Source organism: Macaca mulatta, chromosome 6 (assembly GCF_049350105.2).
Source record: "Macaca mulatta isolate MMU2019108-1 chromosome 6, T2T-MMU8v2.0, whole genome shotgun sequence".
Classification (NCBI taxonomy): domain Eukaryota; kingdom Metazoa; phylum Chordata; class Mammalia; order Primates; family Cercopithecidae; genus Macaca; species Macaca mulatta.
This window is the reverse complement of record NC_133411.1, coordinates 184,415,200-184,442,798: the sequence shown is the minus strand read 5'-3', so window position 1 is coordinate 184,442,798 and position 27,599 is coordinate 184,415,200. Positions and strand designations below refer to the sequence as shown.

General features: G+C 42.4%; 1 protein-coding gene across 14 annotated transcripts in view; it reads right to left on the bottom strand.

Moving 5' to 3' along the window:
- Nucleotides 1-27,599, bottom strand: part of SFXN1 (sideroflexin 1) — a 49,594-nt gene that overhangs the window by 8,312 nt on the left and 13,683 nt on the right. For 6 of the 14 annotated variants that reach the window (XM_028849076.2, XM_078003805.1, XM_078003804.1 and 3 more), the window contains 6 exons: nucleotides 12,180-12,321; nucleotides 11,174-11,272; nucleotides 9,858-9,933; nucleotides 9,202-9,287; nucleotides 7,819-7,946; nucleotides 4,724-4,773 (listed from right to left, as the gene is read on the bottom strand). In XM_028849076.2, coding sequence (XP_028704909.1) covers nucleotides 4,724-4,773; nucleotides 7,819-7,946; nucleotides 9,202-9,287; nucleotides 9,858-9,933; nucleotides 11,174-11,272; nucleotides 12,180-12,256 — 516 coding nt within the window. In that variant the 5' untranslated portion in view covers nucleotides 12,257-12,321. 14 annotated transcript variants of the gene reach the window in all.

Here is a 27,599-nt window from a genome sequence, read left to right as displayed (position 1 = left end):
TGAGCTGGTTGTAATGAAATCAGCCAGCTTAGTTAGGAGTCAACACAAGCTGTTAGAAGACAACGTGCATGGGAGGCGCACCCTGGTCCCCAGAGACTCCTCTGGAGAAAAGGCTCATCAGGGTTGGCGTAAGAGGGGAAAGGGATGGATCAGAGAGGAAGGGAGAAGCATCGGCAAGGAAACCGATCCCCACAGGTTACACAGAGGGGTCTCTCTCCTCAAAAGACAGAATGAGGCCGGGCGCGGTGGCTCAAGCCTGTAATCCCAGCACTTTGGGAGGCTGAGACGGGCGGATCACGAGGTCAGGAGATCGAGACCATCCTGGCTAACACGGTGAAACCCCGTCTCTACTAAAAAAAATACAAAAAAACTAGCCGGGCGAAGTGGCGGGTGCCTGTAGTCCCAGCTACTCGGGAGGCTGAGGCAGGAGAATGGCGTGAACCCGGGAGATGGAGCTTGCAGTGAGCTGAGATCTGGCCACTGCACTCCAGCCTGGGTGACAGAGTAAGACTCCATCTCAAAAAAAAAAGACAGAATGAAAAGGAAAACACTGTATCTTTGGCAACCGTCTCTGTTTGATGGTGAAGGATTGTCATAAGGAGATGCTAAATACTCCCCTAGCACTTCCTATCCAGGTGACATCTGGGCTGGGACAGACTTGGTGACGGGAGGGTAGGCATAGTACTGAGCGAGAGCCTGTTCATGGATGAACATGAACCTGTGAGAGCAGCCACTTCATTTTAAGTAGACTCTGGTCTGCAGCAAACTGAGCTAACCCGTTAGCCAAAAGAGGGCAGCTGTGTGCCACCTTGGAGGCGGGCATGTGCAAACTACGTGCTGACTGTGGCTCACGCAGAGGGTTTTGATGGAAAGGCTCCTTGCACAGACAAGGCTCCTAGACAATTACAGTATCCTGCCAAAACCCAACCTGATACCATGTCTTCTTCCAGCTCCTACCCCAGCATCCCATCCTGCCTTATTCATCCCTTCCTCTCAATCAGAAAGTCAGATACAACATTCGTCAGCTGGGATGCTGGTGTTTCACTAGATACTCACAAAATGTCTCAAGGTAGAGACATATCATACCTAACACAACTGTGCAAACAGGGGATGTTTAGATGAAAAGTCTAAATGAGTTAAAGAGAGTAATTATATGTTTTATATATATATATTTTTTTTTCAATGAAGTAAAAAGCTCAAAGTTAGGCTGGGTGCGGTGGCTCATGCCTGTAATCCCACACTTTGGGAGGCTGAGGCGGGCAGATCAGGAGGTCCAGAGATCGAGACCATCCTGGCTAACATGGTGAAACCCCGTCTCTACTAAAAATGCAAAAAATTAGCCAGGCGCAGTGGTGGGTGCCTGTAGTCCCAGCTACTTGGGAGGCTGAGGCAGGAGAATCTCTTGAACCCGGGAGGCAGAGGTTGCAGTGAACCGAGATCGTGCCACCGCACTCCAGCCTGGTGACAAAGCAAGACTCGGTCACACACACACACACACAAGGCAAAAAAAGAAAAACCCTTAAAAGTTAATGACTCTAAATTCTCTCTCCCTCCATGATCTTTTTCTAATAGCTTTATTGACATACAACTGCACATATTTGAAGTGTGTAAGTTCTGACATCTATATGCAGCTGTGAAGCCATAAGCACAATCAAAATAATGAAAATATTCACCACCCCGAATGTTTTTCTTGCTCCTGTACCCTTTGCAGTTCCTCCCTCTTCCATAAACCCTGCACCCCATTATATGGCAACCTCTCATCTTTCTGTCACTAGATTTAGTTTACATTTTCTAGGACTCGATATACAGTATCTATTCTTTTGTGTAATTACTTTGAGACTCCTTCATGTTGTGTGTAGCACTAGTTTGTTACTTTTTATTGCTGAGTTAAGTGTTCCCTTGTATTCACAAGGTGTTTATACATTTTCCTTTTGTTGAGCAATTTGAGCTGTTTCTAGTTTTTGGCTATCACAAATAAAGTTGCTATGAACATTTGTCTTTCATGGACATGTGCTTCTATTTTTCCTAGGTAAAGAAGTAGGAAGGAAATGGCTGGATCACAGGGCAGCATCTGTTTAACTTTGTAAGAAACCGCCTCAGTATTTTCTCACATGACTGTACCGCATTAATTCTCACCAGCACTGGGGAAGGTTTCAGTTCTTCCATTTCCTCACCAACACTTGTTATGATTAATCTTTTTAGTTTTTGACATTCTAATAAGCGTTGAGTGGCAGCTCATGTGGTTTTAATTTAGATTTCCCAATGACTAAAGATACTAAGCATTTTTTAGGTGCTTGAGAACCGTATGTATTTGGTAAGGCGTCTGTTCAAACCTTCTGCCCAGCTTAAGGGCTGAGGATCCTTTATATATTCTGGACACAAGTCCTTTATCACATACATGCCTTGTAAACATTTTTTCCCATGCCGTTTCTTCTCTTTTCATTTTCTGTGTAGTTTGAAGAACAGAATTTAACAAATCTGATGAAGTCTAATTTATCAATTTTTCTTTCGTGGGCTGTGCTTTTTGTGTTGAGTCTAATAAGTCTTTGCCTAGCCCTAGTGTTCTATTGTATTTTCTTCTAGAAGTTTTATAGTTGTAGACTTTTACATTTAGATTCTATGAACCACTGAGAGTTAACTTTTATATATGATATAGTCAATTCCTTACACATTGCCTACATCCCAGCCAACCTCACCATCCACAAATCTCCAACAATTCCTGCTCTGTGTACTTGCTGAGCTTCTGCAGAGCGTGTGGCCCTCACCCCGTCCTCTTCAAAGAAGTCCCTGCTCACCTACACCAGTTGGTAAGATACCTCCTACGCGCTCCCTCTGTGCCCCAAACTTTAAACACTGTGTCTTTTCACAATCTGTCTTGCGCCTCTTCCCTATACCATGCTACATGCTCCCTGAGAGCAGGAGTCACATCCTCTTTCTGGGACTCTAGCGTCTACCACATCGCTTGGCATAAACAAGCATTCAGCAAAGGGCTGTTGAAAAAAAAACATGAATGAACAAATAAATGTTACATTCCCATTCAACTAGCAGTCCTGAAAGCCTACTGAGTAGACACAGCAGTCCACGTTTATAAAAGGGAATATAAAAGAATTAGACCTTAAGGAATAAGAACTAGCGTAGGACCCAAACCATATCAATTTCGCTCCCAATGAACGTGCCATTAAGAATGACCCAAGTGTAAAGAGACAACGGAACTATTCTTCAAGAAAACTGTTCACAGAAGCACCAGATTTTAGGCAGCGAACTTTTTGGTTTACTGCAAAAATTTCCGTGAGTCACCTGCCTACAGCTGATGCCTTTTTTCCCAGCTCTCCACTTGGGGAGAGATAAGGCGTGGGGGGATGGATGAGTCATACTGAATGCTCCCCAAGCATCATCGTTTAAAAAAGCCCAGAATGTTCAATTAGTTTCTTGTTTGCGGAGGAGTCTGGTCATTTCTAAGGTAAAAGCCCAGATGAGTACATCCTTGCAGAGGAGGCACACCTGGCCCTGGGGCAGTGGGAACAAGCGGAAGGCCAACCAAGGTGAACAGCCCGCATGGGTATCATGAGCTGCCGAGGAAGTGATCTCTTCAGCCTTTGCGGAAGGGGCACGGTGAAGCCTGCCTTCACGATAGAATCTGAAAGTGTTTTGAACATGGAAAAGTAGGGATTTTAATATAAGCTGCCTCTGTGTCATAAGCAATGACTGTACTATCATTTCTGTCCTACGGTCCTCTCTGCATGGGTGAAATGCAACACTGACGTATACCAGCAACCGTGAACTTGGGGAGTGGTAGGTATGCATGGGTACCTTAACAGTACTTAGCCATGAGTTTTTCAGAGCAATTATCTCTCATTGAGGTCTGGAGGAATACAGCTACAACCAGGCCCCCTTGTAGCCACTGAGGTGCCAGGACTGAGCCATGAGCTGTCCTGATCATCTCTCTGGACCTTCATGTGGGGTTCTGAAACCAGTGGGCCCTTCCATGTGGGGAGTGGGGCAGGTAGGGGGCTTCGGTGGGAAGAGTAGGCGAGGAGACACACTTCCAAATGATGATCAAAGGGTACGATATCAAGCAAAGCTAAAAAAACCACAACTTAAGATGAAAGTGGGGAGAACACAACAGTTATTCATCTTATCATTGTGTAACAGCCTGGAACAATGCGGCAATGGTGGGCTAAGATGGGGCTAACTGCTTTTATCATTTGCCAGCTCCTTCGCATGAGAAAATGCCAGGAAAATATCTACAGAAATTTCCATCTGTCACAGCAAGAAACTTATGCAACATGCCCAACTGTCTTCTGTTCAGTGTTTGTCACTGAGATGAGAGGAACTGTGGTAACTGTTCCCAAACTGAGACCCCATGAAGCTGCTACTCTGAATGATTTTTTCATTCCTGATAGGATGACTACTGACTTGTACACATATCATTCCAAATTCACATCATCCCTTCATTTTTACCCAGCCAGGCATCCAATAGATGACTGTGTGTGTAACTGAGTTAAAACCTCTCAAAAGTAGCAGTCTTTATTTACAAAAAGCTTTTTCAAATATCTGAGATTAGAAATCAAATCTTCCTGGGAACATCTTTTTATTTACATAAGTGCCCAGGAGAAAGTGGCCTTCAAATTCTATACTGTTTAGGTAAGAAATACTCTGTACAGTTTGAAATCTAAAAAGAAATAAAAAGGGTTGAGAAAATGACAAAAGAACTACAGCTTACCTTCAAAAAGGCTTTCTTTTCCAAAGTGTTCATAATGAATGGAGGGATGGCTGCAAATAAAGACAGATCCACTTAAATCTTTATTTAATGTCAATTTTCAGCTTACATTTTTTTTTTCAACCACTTAACAGAAAACTTCTGTCACTTTTAGGCTGTTTCCACTGTCACAGTAAAAACAGTTTGTAGTAATTCTTTAAATTATTATATTTGAATTCATTAAATTGAAAACTGTTCCTGTTTTCTAAATTTTTGAAAAGTAATATCACATCCTCTGCCAGCCAGATCATTTTATAATCTTGAAAATAACTTTACTTTTAGGTTTAAATAGGCAAAAATAAAAATATCAAGAACTTTTTCTTCCAGTATTAATAAAACAAAGCGCACAAGGCAGGGAGGATGGTGTAAAGAATCCTGCCTTGGAGTCAGGCAGAAACTGCTTCCGTACAGACTAGACCAGGGGTCCCCAATCCCTGGGCCATGGACTGGTTTGGATCTGTGGCCTGTTAGGAACTGGGCCGCACAGCAGGAGGAGGGCAGCGGGCAAGTGAATGAAGCTTTAGCTGTATTTATAGCCGCTCCCCATTGCTTGCATTATGCTTGCGCTCTGCCTCCTGTCAGATCAGCGACCACATTACATTCTCACAGGAGCCCGAACTCCACTGAGAACTGCACATCCAAGGGATCTAGGTTGCCTGCTCCTTATGAGAATCCAGTGCCTGATGATCTGTCACTGTCTCCCATCACCCCCAGATGGGACTGTCTAGCTGCAGGAAAACAAGCTCAGGGCTCCCACTGATTCGACATGATGGTCAGTTGTGTCATTATTTCATTATATATTACAATGTAATAATAATAGAACTAAAGTGCACAATAAATTTAATGTCCTTGAATCATCCTGAAACCATCCTCCTGACCCCTGGTCCATGAAAAAATTGTCTTCCATTAAATGGGTCCCTGGTGCTAAAAAGGTATGGGACCGCTGGGCTAGACCACTTGCTAGCTGGGTGACCCTGGAGAAGTTACCTAACTTCTCTGAACTTCAGTTTTCTGTTTTCTTTTTCTATAAAATGGGGGAAATTGGATACAATAATGCATATAAAACACTGGGTATGTGGTGGACAGCATTTGTTCATTTGCTGACAAATTTTATCAGACTAAACTGTTATATCCACTACTTTAATACGTCAATTATTCGTATAAATTGCACTGGGACAGAAAGATTGTATTTCTTCTCTGGGGACTAAATAGTGTTTAAAATAGCCAAATCACTAGAAATGGATTTGATGGGCTGGGCTGGCTGAACTCTAAGAGGAGTGAGGCAATTCAAAACAGAAAAGACCACAATCAAAAGCAAACCCAGGGCCGGACATAGTGGTTCACAGCTGTAAACTCAGCATTTTGGGAGGCCAGGGTGGGCGGATCATTTGAGCCCAGGAGTTCTAGACCAGTTGGGCAATATGACAAAACCCTGTTTCTACAAAATATATAAAAATGAGGTGGGTGAGGTGGCGCATGCCTGTAGTCCCAGCTACTTGGGAGGCTGAGGTAGGAGGATCACCTGAGCCCAGGGAAGTTGAGGCTGCAGTGAGCCATGATCACAGCACTGCACTCCAGCCTGAGGGACAGGGCAATGCCCTGTCTCAAAAACAACAACAACAACCACCACCACAAAACAAATCCAGGGCAGAAGCTGGAGCTGCAACCTCGATTTCAGCAAATCTGTAAATCAGGGCTCAGCAGGCACACCGGGGTGGGTTCCATAGCCTCCTCTTAGGTTAGTGACAAACGTGCTGGTCCCTGGATTCAGGGGATGCTGTGCCCATGTTTCAGGACTGTGGCTATGCAGCCAGCCCTACAGAACACATTAGCCTCAGACAGGGCACCAAGGCACTCCTGTGTGAAATCAGATAATAGCAGTTTTCCCCCAATTTGCCGGAATGTGAATAGAATGTTCCTCAAAGTTTTCCTTCATGCACTTTTCTTCAACTTTTGTTGCCTGCTCTGCCTGCCTGCTAACGAGCAGTCACAGTGACAAAGGGAATTTAAAAACCTCCAGAAAGTATTAATGGATGACTTGACAGCAGCTGGTGAAGTATACTTCATTGGCGAGCTTCATTTTAATTGCCAAGTGTTGTTTGCATTCAGTTTAGATGATGAAAATGAAACATACTAATTTCTGTTTGTTTTCTGTGAAGAGCACTCTAACTCCCAGGCCCTCTGATTTCTCAGTCTGAGAACTTTCTTTAGGCCCCTGGTCTGAAGGTAGCTCTGAGCAGCCTTTGGGTGGACTAGAGAATCTCAGCAGAACTAAATACAATGTAGAGTTTCTGTTTCTGGTCATGCTGATCACAGCCCCTATAGGGAAAACTGACTAGTTGCTTGGCACACAATTTATCAATAGCTGCTCTAACCATTCCAATTTGCTCCATCAGTTCCTTCTGGTCAAATTCCCGCTGTATGGCCCTGGTCCAGCCCATCACTGCCTCTTGCCTGGATTACCGAGGCAGCCTCCTGGATAGCCTCCACTGAACATTCTCGTTCCCCTTCAGCCGATTCTCAATCCACCACCCAGAGTCACACAAATAAAACCTAAGTCAGACTGTGCTGCTTCTGTATCCAAAACCCTGCCTGGCTTCTTACCTCTCAGACTAAAACCCAAGTGTGAAACGCCAGGGCCGCCATCCATGCTCTGCTGTCTGTGGCCTCCTGACTCCCTTCCTACTGCTCCGCACCCCTCCCACTGTGCCCTAGCTGCACCTGCACCCATAATGCCTGCAACACACCAGGCAAACTCCTGCCTGTGGTTCCCTCTGCCAGAATATTCATCCCTGATAGCCACTTGGCTCACTCCCACACCTCCACCTAGTGCTCTTCCCGGCTGCCCTACCTCCACCCCCACCTGCCCTAGCCCCCTACCCCCTTAGCCCTCATCACCACTGCACATACTATAACTTTATTTACTTGTTTATTTCCTGCCACCCCCACGGGAAGGCGATTTCCACTAAGAGGCATGATATTTGTCTTTGTTTTCTGGGTCACAAATCTGTGAACGCTTGTTCAACCTGTACTGGAATAAATGACAAAGTACTGCTAACCCATGCCAGGGGCTGCCATGAGAATCCTGGACACGACGACTTGTGTGATGGCTTGTTTCGCAGCGTTCGCTGACTCCCCCAAGCGGTTCCCATTTTCATCTGTGACAGGAATGCCAACTTTGAGTTCCCTGCAGAGCAAAACACATACAGAGAGCTCCACCAATGCCTTCAAGAAATGTCCCGAAACAGTACGATGTTGGGAAAGATCAAGCCTCTACCTAATTAAAATACCCACTCAAGTGTCATTTTTTGGTACTGACACATCTTTTTTTTTTTTTTTTTTTGAGACAGAGTCTCACTCTGTTGCCCAGGCTGGAGTGTAGTGGTGCTATCTCTGTTCTCTGCAACCTCCGCCTCCCAGGTTCAAAGCGATTCTCCTGCCTCCTCCCGAGTAGCTAGAATTATAGGCGTGTGCCAGTGTGCTGGCTAATTTTTATATTTTTAGTAGAGATGGGATTTTGCCACGTTGGCTGGGCTGGTCTTGAATTCCTGACCTCAGGTGATCCACTTGCCTCGGCCTCCCAAAGTGCTGAGATTACAGGCGTGAGCCACTGCGCCTGGCAGACACATCTATTTTTAAATACCATGGACAAGTTTAATCCTCCTTTGATAGAAATAAAACTGAAACAACCTAGAAAACTTTTAAAACAGGGTGTACCTTTTTCAGTAACAATACGATTCGAAGGGTGGATATGCTAACTTCAATCTATGCTCATGTGCAAATTTGAGCAACTTTCCAAATGAGAAACAGACATAACACACCACATTATTAAGTCAACAAACTTAGTATGCTGACATGGAAAGTCACTCGCACATGGCCCTATTGTATATTTATTAACTACATTTACTAACACTAAGTATAACTACTACGGTTACCCCTGTTTTTTGTTATCCATTCCAAAATGCTTTTGTTGTCCTTTCTTCTCCTTTAATTTTTGCCAGTTCTAAAACAATACTTCCAAAGATACAGAATAATGTTACTTTAAGCTCCAAAAGAAAATTCTGGAGGGAAAAAAAGGAATCTATTTTAGAGAATAAACTTTCTTTGGATAGACTTTGTCTAACCCAAGCACAACTCAATGTAAGCTTGAGATATATCTTTTAAACTTTTTATTATACAGACACAGAAAGACTATTCCAGCTCAGCCCCCTCCCCGCACTCCTCAGTCTGCTTCAATAACCAGTAACTCATAGCTAAGCTTGTTTTATCAACACACCCATCCTCATCCCCAACCCCAGATTATTGTGAAGGAAATCCAAGATCTCACATAATTTCACCTATACATATTAAAACGAATATTTGAAAGTTTCAACAAAGCTAATTATTACAAGAGACTCCCCCATCAAGCACACGTCCCTACTGAGAGTGCATATTCGTCTTACCTTTGCCTCATTAATGGAATATTAATGCAATTAGCAGCAGCTACGGCAGCAAAGGGAACAAAACGTCCTATCAGTGGTGAGACATGCTGCAGAGGAGAAAATTTCAAAAGTTTTATCTTATTTTTCCTGTACTAGTGCATGGAATTAACTTATTTCTTCTTGAAAACTCTGAAAAATGCAGAGTCCTATTTGCATAGAAACTCAGGCCAAGAATACTTTCAAAATTTTCCTGGCAGTATTTGTATGTTTCCCACATGGGTGTGCTGGGACCGTGCAAGCTTCTAAGGCATTGTAGCTAAGTGTGGTTGCAGGAGGATGGGCTTTGGAGTGCCGACAGAGAGATGCTCTCGCCTCTCTTCAGAGCTGTGGCCTGCGGCACACTGCCCACTGCAATGCCTCTGGAGGGCTGTGAGGATGGTGAACATTTAGCACTTTGTACACAGAGCCAGGCACAGACCACAGTCCTGGTAGGTGTTATCGGTGACAACTCTTCCCAAAGTTATTGGAAAATATAACTAAAATACGCAGTTGAAGATAAGGACTATAACAAGAAAGCCATATGACTTGAACTATTTTAAGAAATAATAGAGGGATTTAGAGCCAGACATATGATAACAAATTAAGCAGCTTTATTATGGAAATAAAAATCTGAGTACCTTGGTCAATGCGTTGAGTCCTAGAGCTGTTGCTACGGCACCAGTTGTTGCAGAAACGTAAGCTGTTCCCAACTCACTGAAAAGAAAAAAGGGTATCGTGTAGATAACGAGGGCATGTCAGGAAACTGGTGCAACATTATTTGAAGAAATAAAAGGGAAATATAAAAGAGAATGATTCAGAATGAAGAGTCTACAAAACAATATTATCACTCCACAAATAGGGGAATCTAGAGAAAAAGCAAGCAGACCCGTAAAAAATGGGATTCTTCACACGTATCTTGACTGTAACTCCAAAAGCAGACACGTGTTCTTTGAGGTGAGGTGGTTAAAATACATCAATAAATAAACATACAGACTTTGTATTCATGGAAAGGAGGGGAGCTGTGTGCTGCGTGTAGGAAGCTATGAATACAGGGGAATGCATATTGGGCTAAATGTGTGGAGCATATTTGTTTAAAATACTTCTCAAAATATTAATATACACACTGAAAGCAAAAACGAAGTGCTGCCATTTAAAAAATGATATTTTAACTGTATAAAAATACTAAGTCTTATCGTCCAAAAACTATAAAGCCCAAGCAATTCTCTCTTAAAAGAAATTTTAATTGCGATAAACACCACTGGGTTACAGAGTTCAAGATCCTTTGTTCCATATGACAACAGTAGAAAAATACGGGTTGTCAAAAGCAATTTTAAGTGATAAAAAAGAGAAGCACTTTCCTTTCAAGTATAATACAATTACGCTAACTAACATTTGTGGTTAACTAATCTTGTTAGCCTATTTTTCTTTTTAACAGGTGACAAAAAATTAAACTCATTGCTTTCTTTTGGGCTCCACAGATGAGCTATTTTAAAAACATATCAGATACAAAGGTCACACCGCCATGGTCTCCCCTTGATTTCTGCAGAGACCACGCTTTGTCGCCTCTACTTTTAACGTTGGTGTCTGTCGACTCAGGCAGGGTAGATGGGGGAACAGCCTGTCACTTATCAGAGGCCAGGCTGGTGCTGCCTGCTGTGTGTTCTATAGGGCCATGAGCTTCAGGGTGAGAAGGAGGTATCATCCTATCAGTACCTCCAAAGCCATGAGTAACGTCTGAGAAGGCAGGCTGGAAGAAGACAGTTTTCTTGATAGAGAGAGAGAAAAAGAAACACTTGACTTTTTTGAAAAAAAAAGCTACAAAAGAAGATGCTACATAATATTCGGAACAATATAAAAATGTGTACACATACGCTTTTTTAAATAGGAGAGTATCGCCACTTAATAACATGAAGGTTGGAGAACTGCAGAGAGCGGTCAAATCTCATAGCCTTACTTGACAGTGAGGGGTGCGTCTCCACTTCTGTTGGTGTAATTGACGACGGCATTGAAGGACTGGTTAATCCACTGCCAGAACAGCACAGCCGGCGTAGTCCTAAAACAGAGCCATCCGTCACATACCCACCACCATTGGGACCCAGCCGCGGCACAGAACAGAAAATGTGGACACCAGTAACCACAGAGGAGACGTACTGGGGAAGGGAGAAAGCCACAAGGCCACAGGCTTAGGACCTGTGTGCTGGGCAAGCTTTTATCCTCTGGGGTCATCCATGTCCTTGTTCCGTAGATATAGACAACACCAAGCTCAGAGGGTTACCATGAGGATGAAGTAAGATAAAAGTTGTAGAGAGCCTGGTACAGAATAGACATTCAATAAATGCCAGATCCCTTCTTTTGGGAAAAAAGACACAATGTGTAGGCTAAGCAGTCCTGGGCCCTCCTAACAGCATGAGGAGTGCTATATGTCTATGTCTACACATACACCTTTAGTGTGCCTATATCTACACTCATGCCTATACCTATATATATATGAATGGAGTCAAAGGAGAATCTGCTTGCAGCCTCTTTATTTTCTTTCTCCATTTCATTCTGTTTTGGGGCTAAGATTTAGAAAAAAAATTCGACCTCCTTTTGAACAACTAAGAAGATGCTATTTAGCAGAGGGGAAAGGTTAAAAAAAAAAAAAAGGGGTCCCAGAGTAACAACATTCAAACATAATGGAACTAAAAGTGAAATGACTTTTTTCTTTTTACATCCATAATGCCCTGTTTTTTGTTTTTTATTGTCTTCAATTTTATTTTTTATTGTATAAACTAAAGGAGTTCAACATGATGTTTCGATTCATAAGTACATTACGGAACGATTCAAGCAAGCTAATTACCTTGTTTGCCACTTCGTATACTTATGCAATAAAACTTATTTCAACAAAATTATTTACATGCAAAAATAGACTTTGGGCTTCTGTAATGGTAAACAAACTGTTGCTACATATTATAACGTACCTGTAAAACGTCATCATGCAACCTGTGATGGTCATGTTCATGGGAACCTGGGCTGACATTCTTCCTATCAAAATCATCTTCTCCCCAGTGTCAGGATGAAAAGCTGAATCATAGACGTACTTTGCTCTCCACAATTCATTTTCTGTAAGACCAGGAGGAACAATTCCTTGCCTAAGAAAATAACAAATAATATGGCAATTGCTCATTTCAAGTATCTCCCCAGTACCCTAGAGACAAGTGGCTACAAGATTTTAAAAGTTTATGCTCTGGCCGGGCACGGTGGCTCACGCCTGTAATCCCAGCACTCTGGGAGGCTGAGGCAGGCAGATCACGAGGTCAAGAGATTGAGACCATCCTGGCCAACATGGTGAAACCCTGTCTCTACTATAAATACAAAAATTAGTGGGGTGTGGTGGCACCCGCCTGTAATCCCAGCTACTCGGGAGGCTGAGGCAGGAGAATTGCTTGGATCTAGGAGGCAGATGTTGCAGTAAGCTGAGATCGCACCATTTCACTCCAGCCTGGTGACAGAGCGAGACTCTGACTCACAAAAAAAAAAAAAAAAAAAAAAAAAGTTTATGCTCACCTAAAACACTTGTGCCTAGATGGAGTGACAAATTTGTTACATATAGTCAGCAAAAATTTCAAAACATACAGGACAATAAGCACTTAAAATGAACATTTCAGGCTGGGCGTGGTGGTTTATGCCTGTAATCTCAGCACTTTGGGAGGCTGAGGCAGGAGGATTGCTTGAGCCCAGGAATTCAAAACCAGCCTGAGCAACATGGTGAGACTCTGTCTCTACAAAAAAATAAAAATCATGCCACTGTACTCCAGCCTAGGCAGAGCAAGACCCTCTCAAAAAAAAAAATTCAAACCTGTTATCTCAAATTACCTGTAGTTTGGAAAAGCCAGAAAAGAAATTATATATAGGGAACAGGAGAGCATTCAACTTTGAAATACTCTTTAAGTGACATATTTTATAATGTATTTTGAATTTGTAAACTCTAAAACATTTTAACCAATTAGACAAAAGTTATGGTAATTAAGGATATTCATTTTTATACCTATAGAATGAAAAGCTAGTTCAGGAAGAAATTTTTTTTTTTTTTTCTGAGACGGGGTCTCGCTCTGTCGCCCAGGCTGGAGTGCAGTGGCCGGATCTCAGCTCACTGCAAGCTCCGCCTCCCGGGTTCACGCCATTCTCCTGCCTCAGCCTCCCGAGTAGCTGGGACTACAGGCGCCCGCCAACTCGCCCGGCTAGTTTTTTTTGTATTTTTTAGTAAAGATGGGGTTTCACCGTGTTAGCCAGGATGGTCTCAATCTCCTGACCTCGTGATCCACCCGTCTCGGCCTCCCAAAGTGCTGGGATTATAGGCGTGAGCCACCGCGCCCGGCCTTTTTTTTTTTTTTTTTTTTTAAAGACAGGGTCTCACTCTGTCACCCAGGCTGAAGTGCAATGGCATGATCTTGGCTTACCGCAGCCTTGAACTCCTGGGCTCAAATGATCCTCCCACCTCAGTTTCCTGAGTAGCTGGGACCATAGGCATGCACCACCATGCCTGCCTAATTTTTTTGCATTTTTCGTAGACACAGGATTTCACCATGTTGCCCAGGCTGGTTTTGAACTCTTGGGTTTAAGCGATCTGCCTGCCATGGCCTCCAAAGTGCTGGATTACAGGCGTGAGCCACCATGTCCAGCCTCAGAAGACTCTTGATGAAAAAAAAAAAAAACCGTTAGGTACATCATTCTTTATTTCCTTCCCTTTATCAAAAAAACACATATTCATTGTCAAAAATTTAGAAAATACAGGAACCTATTAGAGCACTTAAAATCACTGAAGTCTTCACCTACTCATCTCCAGTGGTAATGTTTGCATGCGTACATTTTCAGTCTCTCTTCTGGAATCTAAATGTGATGTGTTTACTTAAAGGCCTCACACCGGATCTGCTGCTTTATAACCGCCTTCTTTATTCAGTAATACATTGTAAACATTTCTCTGTGTCTTCAGATATTCTTCTATATAATCTATACTGGGTTGAACCGTGTCTCCCCCAAATTCATGTCCACCTGCAACCTCAGAATGTGACCCGATTTGGAAATGGGGTCTCTGCAGACGCAATTAGTTCAGATGAAGGCATACTAGATTAGAGTGGTCCCTAAATCCAATGAATGGTGTCCTTATAGGAAGGCCACGTGCAATCAGACGTAGAAGAAGGCCAAGTGATGAAGGAGGCAGAAATGACAGCGATGTACCCATAAACCAAGGCACATCAAAACATTCCTAGAGCTTCTAGAACCTTAGAAACCCCAAGGAAGGATTCTTAGAGGGAGCACGGCCCTGTTGACACCTTGATATCAGACCTCGAGCCTCCATAACTGTGAGGCTCAAGTTGGTGGCAATTTGTTATGGCAGCCTTAATAAATTAATAGGCCAGGCGCGGTGGCTCACACCTGTAATCCCAGCACTTCGGAGGCCGAGGTGGGTGGATCACGAGGTCAGGAGTTCAAGACCAGCCTGGCCAACATGGTGAAAATCCGTCTCTACTAAAAATATAAAAATTAGCCAGGTGCAGTGGCAGGCGCCTGTAATCCCAGCTGCCCAGGAGGCTGAGGCAGGAGAATGGCATGAACCAGGGAGGCGGGGCTTGCAGTGAGCCAAGATTGTGCCACTGCACTCCAGCCTGGGCGACAGAGTAAGACTCTGTCTCAAAAAAAAAAAAAAAATTGTTCTTATGAAGTGAATTAAAAACACTGTGTAATTGCTTGTTGCTGGTACATAGGAAACTACTGTTGTTTTGTGTTTATTATAAGTAGTCCCCTCATTGTATTTTTATTTGTTCTATGGTTTTTCAGTTGTTATGGTCTCTTCTTTTTCTTTTTTTTTGAGATGGAGTTTGCTCTGTCACCCTGGCGAGTGCAGTCGTACAATATTGGCTCACCGCAACCTCTGCCTCCCAGGTTCACGTGATTCTCCTGCCTCAGCCTCTGGAGTACCTGGGATTACAGGTGTGCGCCACCATGCCCGGTTAGTTCTCGTATTTGTAGTACAGACGGGGTTTCACCACGTTGGCCAGGCTGGTGTTGAACTCCTGACCTCAGGTGATTTGCCTTGGCCTCAAAGTGCTGGGATTACAGGCCTGAGTCACCTCGCCTGGCTGAGTATTCTCATACATATTACATACATTATGGAAAAAAAGAAAGGGCTCATGTCCAAGTTTGGGAAAAATGATTAAACAGCTTTATTATTACTCCTGGACTTTTTAGAAACTTTGAACAGTTAATAGAATGTGACATTCTCAAAAGTGGAATGTAAACTTTCTCAAATTTGACTACCAAAACCGTCTCCCTTTCTCTCTCTGCCGCCCTTGATTCCTCTCTCCCTTCCCCTGCCCCGCTCTTTTCTTTCTCTAAGTATTTCATAGAATTTCATTATTATTTTTTCTTTCTTTATTTTTTTTTTTTTGAGATGGAGAGTCACTCTTGTTGCCCAGGCTGGAGTGCAATGGCGTAATCTTGGCCCACTGCAACCTCTACCTCCTGGGTTCAAGCAATTCTCCTGCCTCAGCCTCCCGAGTAGGTGGGATTACAGGTGCGCGCCACTATGCCTGGCTAATTTTTTGTATTTTTAGTAGAAACGGGGTTTCACCATGTTAACCAGGCTGGTCTTGAACTCCCGACCTCAGGTGATCCACCTGGCTCTGTCTCCCAAAGTGCTGGGATTACAGGCGTGAGCTGACGCGCCCGGCCAGGGTTCCTTTTCTTTAGAGGTCTTTTTGGGAAGTTCAGCTCTAGTGTTCCATTATTTTGTGCACTGGTCACTACTGATGTGGGATATGCATTCTTAATAATTAAAGAAGTACTATGCATTATTCCTGATTAATTATTTTATGGGAAATATATAATTTTACCTTCTTTTGGGCATCTATCAAGATGTGGCTTTTTTGCTCTGACATACTGATGTGATAAATTACATTAATAAATGTCCTAAATATAAATCACCTTTTCATTCTTGGAATAAATTCTACCAGTTCATGTTTTAACACAAGGTTGGATGTTATGTGTTGGTGTTTTATTTTGGATTTTTGCATTATCAATTTGTAAGACAGGCCATTGTTTCTTTTTGTATTTTTTTTTTAATCATTTATTTTATCAGGGTTGCAATGAATTGGGAAGCATTTCCTTTTTTTCCTATGATCTCATAACATTTTAAAATTAAATCAGCTTTATTGAGGTATAATTTAAATACCATAAAAGTCATCCACTTTAAGTGTCCAATTTGGTAAGTTTTGAAAAAATGTACTCAGTGGTGTAACCACCCCAGAACTGTGGTGCAGCATATTTCCATGTCTTCAACAGTTCCCTTGGGCCCCTCTGGAGTTATTTCCTCACTTCCTGTCAACCAACAGATCTATGTTCTAACACTATATTGCCTTTTCAAGAATTTCACACAAATGGAATCATAGAGCGAGTAGATATATATTTTGTGTATTTTGTATTTGACCTCTTTCACTTTGCATAATGCTTTTGAGATGCACCTTGTTGTTTATATGAGTTGGTTAATCCATTCGATGGATGGACGTACCAGTTATTTATTTATTTATTTATTTATTATTATTTTGAGATGGTGTTTCACTCTTGTTGCCCAGGCTGGAGTGTAATGGCGTGATCTTGGCTCACCGCAACCTTTGCCTCCTGGGTTCAAGCGATTCTCCTGCCTCAGCCTCCCAAGTAGCTGGGACTACAGGCATGTACCACCATGCCCGGCAAATTTTTTATATTTTTAGTACAGACAGGTTTTCTCCATGTTGTCCAGGCTGGTCTTGAACTCCTGAGCTCAGGCAATCCTCCCGCCTCTGCCTCCCAAAGTGCTGGGATTACCGACATGAGCCACTGCACCGGTCATCTCTTCTGTTACATGGATCAATTCTCTTTTTAGTTATTCTGAAACTGCTTTTGCAAAATTATAACTAAGGAAATTATGACAGTGAAAGAAATCAGAACTAACCGACTCTATTTTGCTTGTAATCCTTAAGCGGTCCTTGTTCATTCCTGGGCATAGGCTGAACTAACCTTGGGAAGGAATTCAGTTCATGGTTTGACTCTGAAACAAAATGACTCCCTTCTTGCCTGGAGTCCAGTCTGCCTTTGCAGGACTACCAAATTAGCTACAAGATTAGAAATTACAGTTTAAGGGTCGTGCAGTCTCTGGCTCCAAGAACCTGAACCTCTCCAAATTGCTCCCGGGGCTAACGTCACTGTATTGTAAAACCTAAGATCAGACCTTGAGATATTTTGCACTTTGGATCAGTTGACGCCATCCAGACCAGTAATCTGGCCCAACCAGTTCTGCCATCACACCCAGGAAGAGAAGACATTAAAAAACCTCACTTCGAACCTCTATGATTCCATCTTCAACCTGATCAATCAACACTCCCCATTTCCCAAGCCCCTACCCGCCAAATTATCTTTAAAAACTCTCATCACCGACGGGGAGACTGATTTGAGTAATAACAAAACTCCGGTCTCCCTCACAGCCAGCTCTGCGTGAATTACTCTTTCTCCATTGTGATTCCTGTCTTGATAAATCGGTTCTGTCTGGGCAGCAGGCAAGGTGAACCCAACGGGTGGTTACCAAGTCTAGTAGGTGAAGTAGGTGTGAAGTAGTATCTTCTTGTGGATTTGCATTTCCCTAGTAACTAAAAATGCTGAGCATAGTTCCATATGCTTACTTGCTATTCCTGTATTTTCAATGGTGAAGTGTCCTCAGTCTACTCAAATCTTTTGTCCACTTAAAAAAATTGGGTTGGGTAATTACTGGTTGGATATAGTTCAAGTGATATAGTTCAGTATTGATAGAGTTCTTTATATCTTCTGGATACAAATCCTTTATGAGATATAAGTTTTGCAAATATTTTCCTTCAGTCTGTGAATTGCATTTTTATTTTCTAAAGTGTCTTCTGTCATGGAAAGACTATTTTTGATGAAGTCCAATTTATCAGTGTTTTTCTCTTTCCATTTAAATTGATCATTGTTCATTCTTATGTCTTATCTAAGAAATTTTTGCCTATATTGCCAGGCACGGTGGCTCACGCCTGTAATCCCAGCACTTTGAGGGGCCGAGGCGGGTGGATCACGAGGCCAGGAGATCGAGACCTTCCTGGCTAACATGGTGAAACCCCGTCTCTATTAAAAAAACAAAAAATTAGCTGGGCGTGGTGGCACACGTCTATAGTCCCAGCTATTCGGAAGGCTGAGGCAGGAGAATGGTGTGAACCTGGGAGGCAGAGGTTGCAGTGAGCCGAGATTGTGCCACTGCACTCCAGCCTGGGTGACAGAGTGAGACTCTGTCTCAAAAAAAAAAAAGAATTCTTTGTCCATATCAAAGTCATAAACATTTTCTTCTGTTTTCTCTAGAAGTTGAATAGTGTTAGCTAGTATATTCAGGTCTACTATCCATTTCAAGTTAAATTTTGTTTACAGGATGAGCTAAGGATCAAGATCCATTTTTTTATTTCCAGAACTATTCATTGAACAGAGTATCCTTTCCTCATTGAATTATCTTGGCTCCTTTATGTAAAATCGGTTAACTATATATATTTGTGCCTATTTCAAGATTCTCTTCTGTTACATGGATCTAAATGTGTCTCCTTACAACAATGCTAAACTGTCGTTACTATGAGAGCTTTACAGTCAGTTTTAAGACCAGGTAGTGTAAGTTTCTCAGCTTCATTCTTTTTCAAAATTGTTTCCAATATTCTAGGCTCCCTGTATTTCCACATAAACATTAGAAGTAGCTCGTCAGTGTCTAAAAAGAGCCTGCTGGGGTTTTGATGATTACAATGAATCTTACATAAATTTGGGAAGAGATGACATCTTAACAATATTGAGTCTTCCAATACAGGAACACTGCATATCTCCCCATTTTTTAAAAAAACCCAACCTCTGTTTTTTTCTCTGTAATGTGTGTGTGTGTGTATCGGTGTACAGGCATTTTATATATTTTGTTAAAGTGATCTCCAAGTACTTAATATTTTTGTTGCTACTGAAAATGGTATTATTTTAAAAATTTCAAAATTACAGTTGTTAATTGCTACTAGATAGAAATGAAATCGATTTTTGTATATAGATCTTGTAACCTTACTAAACCCATTTATCCTAGTTGGGTTTTTTTGTAAATTCCTTTTTTTTTTTTTTTTTGAGATGGAGTTTTGCTCTTGTCACCCAGGCTGCAGTACAATGGTGCAATCTCAGCTCACTGCAACTTCCACCTCCCAGGTTCAAGTGATTCTCTTGCCTCAGCATCCCAAGTAGCTGGGATTACAGACATGCGTCACCAGGCCTGGATAATTTTGTATTTTTAGTAGAGACAAGGTTTCACCATGTTGGCCACCCGCCTTGGCCTCCCAGAGTGCTGGGATTATAGGCGTGAGCCACCGCCCCTGGCCTGGTAAATTCTTTCTATATAGATGATCACAATTTCTGTGAATAAGGAAAGTTTTACTTTTTCATTTCCTATCTTTGCCTTTTTTGAAAAAAAATGTTTAAATTTTGTCTTATTGCCCTAGTTAGAACCTCTAGCACAATGCTGAAGAAAATTAATGAGAGCAGAAATGCTCGCCTTGCTCCCCAGCCTCGGAAGGAACGTGTTCATACTGTCACCATCAGGTCTGATGTTAGTGGTAGGGCTTTTGTAGTTGTACCTTCCCCTTCTATTCCTAGTTTGCTGACAGCTGTATCAGGAATGGATGTTGGATTTTGTCTGCTTTTTCTGCATCTATTGGTATGGTAATATGGTTTTCTGTTTTAGTCTGCTGATACAGTGATTTGTTTTTTAAGACGGAGTCTTGCTCTGTTGCCCAGGCTGGAGTGCAGTGGCACAACCTCGGCTCACTGCAAGCTCCGCCTCCCGGGTTCACGCCATTCTCCTGCCTCAGCCTCCTGAGTAACTGGGACTATAGGCGCCCGCCACCATGTCTGGCTACTTTTTTTTGTATTTTTAGTAGAGACGGGGTTTCACCGTGTTAGCTAGGATGGTCTCGATCTCCTGATCTCGTGATCCTCCCACCTCGGCCTCCCAAAGTGCTGGGATTACAGGCGTGAGCCACCGTGCCTGGCCTGATACAGTGATTTTTAAATGTTAAACCAATCTTGTCATAACTCCACTTGAGTTCTGCTTATTTTGGTATTGCCCTTTCTGGGTAGATTTGTTAAATTCCGTTAAGAATTTCCATGTCTATGTTTACCAGGGGTATTAGTCATTTTTCCTCTTATCCCTTTTTCTGGTTTTGCATCAGGGTATTTGTAGCTTCAGGAAATGAATGATGAAGTGTTTCTTGACTCTTCTGCTTTCTGCTGGAGTTTGTGGTTTGATATCCTTTTTTTTTTTGAGACAGAGTCTCACTCCGTTGCCCAGGTTGGAGTGCAGTGGTGCCATCTCGGCTCACTGCAACCTCTGCCTCCTGGGTACAAGCAATTCTCCTGCCTCAGCCTCCTGAGTAGCTGGGATAACAGGCACGAGCCACCACACTCAGCTAATTTGTATTAGTAAAGACGGAGTTTCACCATGGTGGCCAGGATGGTCTTGAACTCCTGGCCTCAGTTGATTCGCCCACCTCAACCTCCCAAAGTGCTAGGATTACAGGAGTGAGCCACTGCGCCTGGCTGGTTTGATATTCTTCCTGTGAAAAAATTCTTTCTTTACCTGTGTAAAGCCATCTGGCCTTTGAGATTTTTGTGGGAAAGATTTTTGTTTTATTATCATCTTGTTATTTGTTTTCTGTTTGTCTCTTCTCCTCATTCCCTTTTTCCCCCTTTCCCTGCCTTCTTTTGGATTGAGTCAATTTTGGTAATCTATATACTGTATTCATAGAATGTTATGTATTTCACTAAGATTTTTTAAATCTTTAGCAAAAAAGCTATATAGTAGGCTTTATTTTTATTTTCTATTTCTCTTTTAGGTAACCTTCTTACTCCTTTTGTTATGTATTTTGAGTTTTATTTGTTTCCTTTAGATTGGTTAGACTTACCAGAGGCTTATCCTTTTCTGGGTTTCTCAAAGGACAATTTCTTACATTTATTTTTTAATCCTATTAATTAATTTCTGACTTTTAAAATTAACTCCTCTCTGTTTTGAAAAGCAGTGTATGTAGGCCGGGTGCAGTGGCTCACACCTGTAATCCCAGCACTTTGGGAGGCCGAGGCAGGCAGATCACAAGGTCAGGAGATCGAGACCATCCTGGCTAACATGGTGAAATGCCATCTCTACTAAAAAAAATATATACAAAAAATTAGCCGGGCGCGGTGGCGGGCACCTGTAGTCTCAGCTACTCAGTACTCAGGAGGCTGAGGCAGGAGAATGACGTGAACTCGGGAGGCGGAGCTTGCAGTGAGCCAAGATCGCGCCACTGCACTCCAGCCTGGGCGACAGAGTGAGACTCCGTCTCAAAAAAAAAAAAAAAAAAAAGAAAAGCAGTGTATGTAGTAGTTAACAGTTAATAGCATGAACTCTGTGGTCAGATTGTCTGGGTTTCAATCCTGGCTCTACCGCCTACTGCAGCAGGATTCTGTGAATGCCTCCATTTCTCAATCTGAAAAATGGAAATAACATTACCTACCTTCAAAGGTTGTGAGGGTTAAATTAGTAAATGTGAAATGATTAAAGCAGTATCCAGCACTCAGGAAGTACCCTGCAGGGTTTGCTGTTTTCTTATTATTCTGCTGTTCTCTAGTTTCTTAGGCTGGATTCTCAGTTCATTCATTGTCGGCTTTTATTGTTTAATCACAGAGATATGTAAAGCTACAGTCTTTCCCCTGAGTACAATTCCTTAAGGTTTCTTATTAATTTTCTCATTGTTTTTACTTTGTAATTTTATTTCTTTTTGTTTTGATCAAAGAATTAAAAGAGCATAAAAATTCTAATGTGATTAGATGATCTATCAAAGATGATAAAATGTATGTTAGAATTTCCTACTATAATTGTGGGTTTTTTGTTTTTTTTTTTGAGACGGAGTTTTGCTCTTGTTACCCGGGCTGGAGTGCAGTGGCGTGATTTCAGCTCACTTCAACGTCTGCCTCCTGGGTTCAAGCAATTCTCCTGCCTCAGCCTCCCGAGTCGCTGGGATTCCAGGTGCCCGCCACCGCACCTGGCTAACATTTTGTGTTAGTACAGACAGGGTTTCACCATGTTGGCCAGGCTGGTCTCAAACTCCTAACCTGAGGTGATCTACCTGCCTCGGCCTCCCAAAGTGCTGGGATTATAGGCGTGAGCCACTGCGCCCAGCCCTACGATTGTGTTTTAATCAAGTTCTATTTGTATTGCTAACCACCCTTTCTTTGTATATTTTGATGGAACACCACCAGCTCATGAATACTGTCTGTTCAGCATTCACTATATCTTTATCAATATCAAGATATTTGGGTCTATTTGCCCCGAGTTGCGATTTCTTGCTTTTTATTTGCAATTACCTTTGTCCTGCTTTTTAATGTTAGCCATTTTTATTACTTCCTTTTTGGTTCATTTTAAAATAGCATTGTTGGTATCCCACTAGAACTGTATATTGGCAGTCACACTTAAAACATGGTATCTCTTTAACCCTAACTAGCCCTTGAGCTAATCTCCCCACCTGATTTATCTCTTGAGGGGAGGTAAGAAACTCGATGAGTTATTTCTTACATACTGATTCAACAACTGGCTTACTAATTAATATATATAAAAGTATATAGGTGAGGCGTGGTGGCTCATGTCTATAATTCCAGCACTTGGGGAGGCCGAGGTGGGCAGATCACTTGAGTCCAGGAGTTCAAAACCAGCCTGGCCAACATGCTGAAACCCCACCTCTACTAAAAACATAAAAATTAGCCAGGCATGGTGGCAGGCGCGTGTATTTCCAGCTACTTGGGAGGCTGAGGCAGGAAGAATTGCTTGAACCTGGGAGGCAGAGGTTGCAGTGAGCTGGAGCGCCACTGCACTGCATCCTGGGCGACAGAGCAAGACTCCATCTCAAAAAAAAAAAAAAGAGTATATATCAGCACAGAACCTAACAAATACCCCAAAGCTCATTTGGAACAGGCCTAGTCAATTTATCACCCAGACTTTAAGGGTCTATATGCTTTAAAAAGGTGAAGAGAAAAAAAAAAAAGGGAGACATTGAGGGATTCTTGGAAAAGTGGATTGTAATTTCGTAAGTACAATTACATCACGCAAGCTTCAGGTATTCTAAGTGGGGTGTCATGTCATCACTGAGCTTTTTAAGTGTTTCCACCCAATTTTAAAGTCTTTGATTTGATTTAAAAATGTTTTAATTTGTTGGTATGTTAGTAAATTATTAAGGCGTACAATTTTCTGTTCATGCATATTCTACTAACTTTAAAATAAAACATGTTAATGCATTTCTTGAATACAGTAAGGAGCAAAATCATGTATATTTTTGAGTTTTGTTCCTATTTGAGACAAGATGTTTTAATTCTTCCATTTCCTTTTTGGTTTTTGACACTACAATCTAGGGCTTTAGATTCAGATACCTATTACCTTTTTTTTTTTTTTTTTTTTGAGACAGAGTCTTGCTCTGTTGCCCAGGCTGGAGTGCAGCAGAGCGATCTCGGCTCACTGCAACCCCCACCTCCCAGGTTTAAGTGATTCTCCTGCTGCAGCCTCCCAAGCTGGGATTACAGGTGCGCACCACCATGCCCAGCTATCTATTACATTTTTTAATAAAATACTTTTAAGGCCAGGCGCGGTAGCTCACGCCTGTAACCCCACCACTTTGGGAGGCTGAGGAGGGCGGATCACTTGAGGTTGGGAGTTTGAGACCAGCCTAACCAACATGGAGAAAGCCCATCTGTACTAAAAATACAAAATTAGCCAGGTGTGGTGGCACATGCCTGTAATCCCAGCTACTCAGGAGGCTGAGGCAGAAGAATTGCTTGAACCCGGGAGGCAGACGTTGCGGTGAGCCGAGATCGCGCCATTGCACTCCGGCATGGGCAACAAGAGAAAAACTCCGTCTCAAAACAAAACAAAACAAAAAAACAACCACTTTTAATTTCTTTTATTCTATATACACTCTTTCATACTAGATGTACAACTGTTTCTATTTTAATGTGTTTCAACATTCATCACTTGTCTATTTATATGACGACTTTCTTATATTTCTTTTTTGTTGTAGTAAAAGATTCATAACATAAAATTTACCATTTTAACCCCCCCCCTTTTTTTTCTTTTGAGATGAAGTCTCGCTCTGTTGCCCAGGCTGGGTGGAGTGGTGCGATCTCAACTCACTGCAACCTCCGCCTCATGAGTTCCAGCGATTCTCCTGCCTCAGCCTCCCAAGTAGCTGGGATTATAGGTGTGCATCACCATGCTCAGCTAATTTTTGTATTTTTAGTAGAGACGGGGTTTCACCATGTTGGTCAGGCTGGTTTCAAACTCCTGACCTCAAGTGATCCTCCTGCCTTGGCCTCCCAAAGTGCTGGGATTATAGGTATGAGCCACCACTCCCAGCCATTTTAATCATTTTTAAGTATACAATTCTGTGGCATTAAGTGCATTCACATTATTGTGTGGTCATCACCACTATCAAACCACCACATCTAGAACATTTTCATCTTCCCCAACTAAAACTATGTGCCCATTAAACACTAACTCCCCATTCCCTCTTCCCCCAGCCCCTGGCAACTTCCCCTTTACTTTCTGTCTCTGTGAATTTGACTACTCTAGGTATCTCATATAAGTGAAATCAGCAATATTTGTTCTTTTGTGACTAGCTTATTTGACTCATCATAATGTCTTCATGGATCAACCATGTTGTAGCATGCATCAGAATCCCCCTCCTTTTGAAGGCTGAATAATATTTCATGGTATGGGATTCCATTGTACGGCGGGACCACATTTGCTCATCCACTCCTCTGCTGATGCACACTTGGGTTGCTTCCAGCTTTTGGCTACTGTGAATACTGCTGCTATGCACATGGGTATACAAGCATCTGTTTGAGTTCCTGCTTTCATTTCTTTCAGGTATATACCCAGAAGTGGGATTGCTGGGTCACACGGTGATTCATGTTTCACTGTTTGAGGAATCTCCTTATATTACGGCTTATTTTTTTTTAACTCTATTTTGTGTTATCTTTTGACCACCCAAGAAGGTTTCATGAAGAGTTTATGTTTGATGCACTTGCATATTTTACATATTTTCTTTCTTTCTTTCTTTTTTTTTTGTTGAGATGGAGTTTCGTGCTTGTTGCCTAGGCTGGAGTGCAGTGGCATGACCTCGGCTCACTGCAATCTCTGCCTCCTGGGTTCAAGTGATTCTCCTGCCTCTGCCACCCGAGTAGCTGGGATTACAGACATGTACCACCATGCCCAGCTAATTTTTTGTACTTTTCTTAGTAGAGACGGGGTTTACTATGTTGGCCAGGCTGGTCTCGAACTCCTGACCTCAGGCGATCCACCCACCTTGGCTTACCAGAGTACTGGGATTACAGGCATGAGTCACTGTGCCTGGCCGCACTTGCATATTTTCTGTTGCTGTTGGAAATAGAAGATCTGCTCTAAAATTCCCAAGTGACAACTCATTCTCTTGAGAACTTTGCACACCCTACTTACTATCTTCTGGCATTCAGTATAAAGATGAAAAGACTGAGCCCTTTCTGACAGGTTCTTTTTTAATAGCTTTTTTTGTTTTCCTGTTCATGGATGCTTTTGGAAGTTTTAAAAGTTTATAGAAAAAACAAAAGTAAAAAAATTGCCATGTGTGGGTGTCTCTGCTTGAAATAGGGCAGGTCTCTTTAATTAGAGAAATGGTTTTCCTCACCTGAGGAGAATTCCATTTTACTTTCTGTTGCTATGAAATATATTTAATATTGCTTATTTGCAATTTTTTTAGTTTCTCTTTTAGGAGCACGACTTAATTTCATCTTCAGTCTCTACTCTCTTTTCCTCTTATAAAGTCTTTTTCATATCTTTCTTTTCCATCTATATCAGGGACTGGCAAACACCAGTCCATGGCCTGGCCTGTTTCTCTATGTCTGTGAACTCAGAATAGCTTTTACATTTTTAGCGGGTTGTAAAAACAAACAAGAATATGTGACAAAGAATGCGTGGCCTGTAAAGCCTAAAATACTTTTTGTCTGGCCCTTTACGGAAAGTTTGCCGACCTCTGGTCTTCACCCAGGAAGCTTCTCAGGTTCATTCTCTCCATCGGTAATTCTACTTTGTCTTTTTCTTTTTCTTTTTTTTTTTTTTTTTGAGACAGAGTCTCGCTCTGTCACCCAGGCTGGAGTGCAGTGGCGCGATCTTGGCTCACTGCAAGCTCCGCCTCCTGGATTCACGCCATTCTCCTGCCTCTGTCTCCCGAGTAGCTGAGACTACAGGCGCCCGCCACCTCGCCTGGCTAATTTTTTTGTATTTTTAGTAGAGATGGGGTTTCACCGTGTTAGCCAGGATGGTCTCAATCTCCTGACCTTGTGATCTGCCCGCCTCGGCCTCCCAAAGTCCTGGGATTACAGGCGTGAGCCACCGAGCCCGGCCGGTAATTCTTTTTCTTACTGTGTGATTTCTGATGTTGGTTCTTTACCACTGCCTCCAGTAAACCTTTCAATTTCAATCACATTTTTTGGTTCTTGGCAATGTTCCTTATGCCATCTTCTTTTCAACCACGTAGTTGTCTTTTCATCTCAACCTCTCCGCTTTCTATGGCTTTGGCCTGTCTTCACTATTTCCTCATAAGGCTCCAGGATGTTCTGCTGTTTGTATATCTGCTGTCTGTATATTCCCTCTTTACGCACATTGGCACATGGCAGTACTTGGCCAGACTCAGTGTTTATTGGCTGTCGTTGGTTCTCTCTCTACCTAGATGATGGTTAAGGACCTGCTTCTGATGTATCACTTCTGGGCACGTTTAGGCACAAAGCTTCTAACAATCCAGTCCCCAGCTTTGGATTGACTTTCCCCTAGTGCAGGAGTCAGCAAACTACTGGTCGTGGCCTGTGTGCCCTGCTAGGTAAGAGGTTTTTACATTTTTTTTAAAGGATTGTTAAAACAAACAAACAAAAAACACAAATAAAAATTTAAGAATAATATGTGACAATGACCCACAAAGCCTGAAATAGTTCCTATGTGATCGTTTACAGAAAAAGTGGCCAACTGCTGCCTTGGATGGAATATCTCTACACTGGTAGCATCTTCTCTTCCCTCCTGTTTGCTTCTCTCAGCTGATGGCGTGCATTCCACATCTGCAGTCCCTGTAGGCATTGCCAGCAGCACCCTTGCCATCTGAGCTCCTACCTACAGGATTTTACTTACTGGGCCTACAATTCAGAAGGAACCAAACTACCCCTGATTCTTGGCAATTTGTTTTTGCATAATGCTGTTTCTGTCCAGAGACAGAAAAATGCATGGAGGGGTTGTGGATGTCATAGCG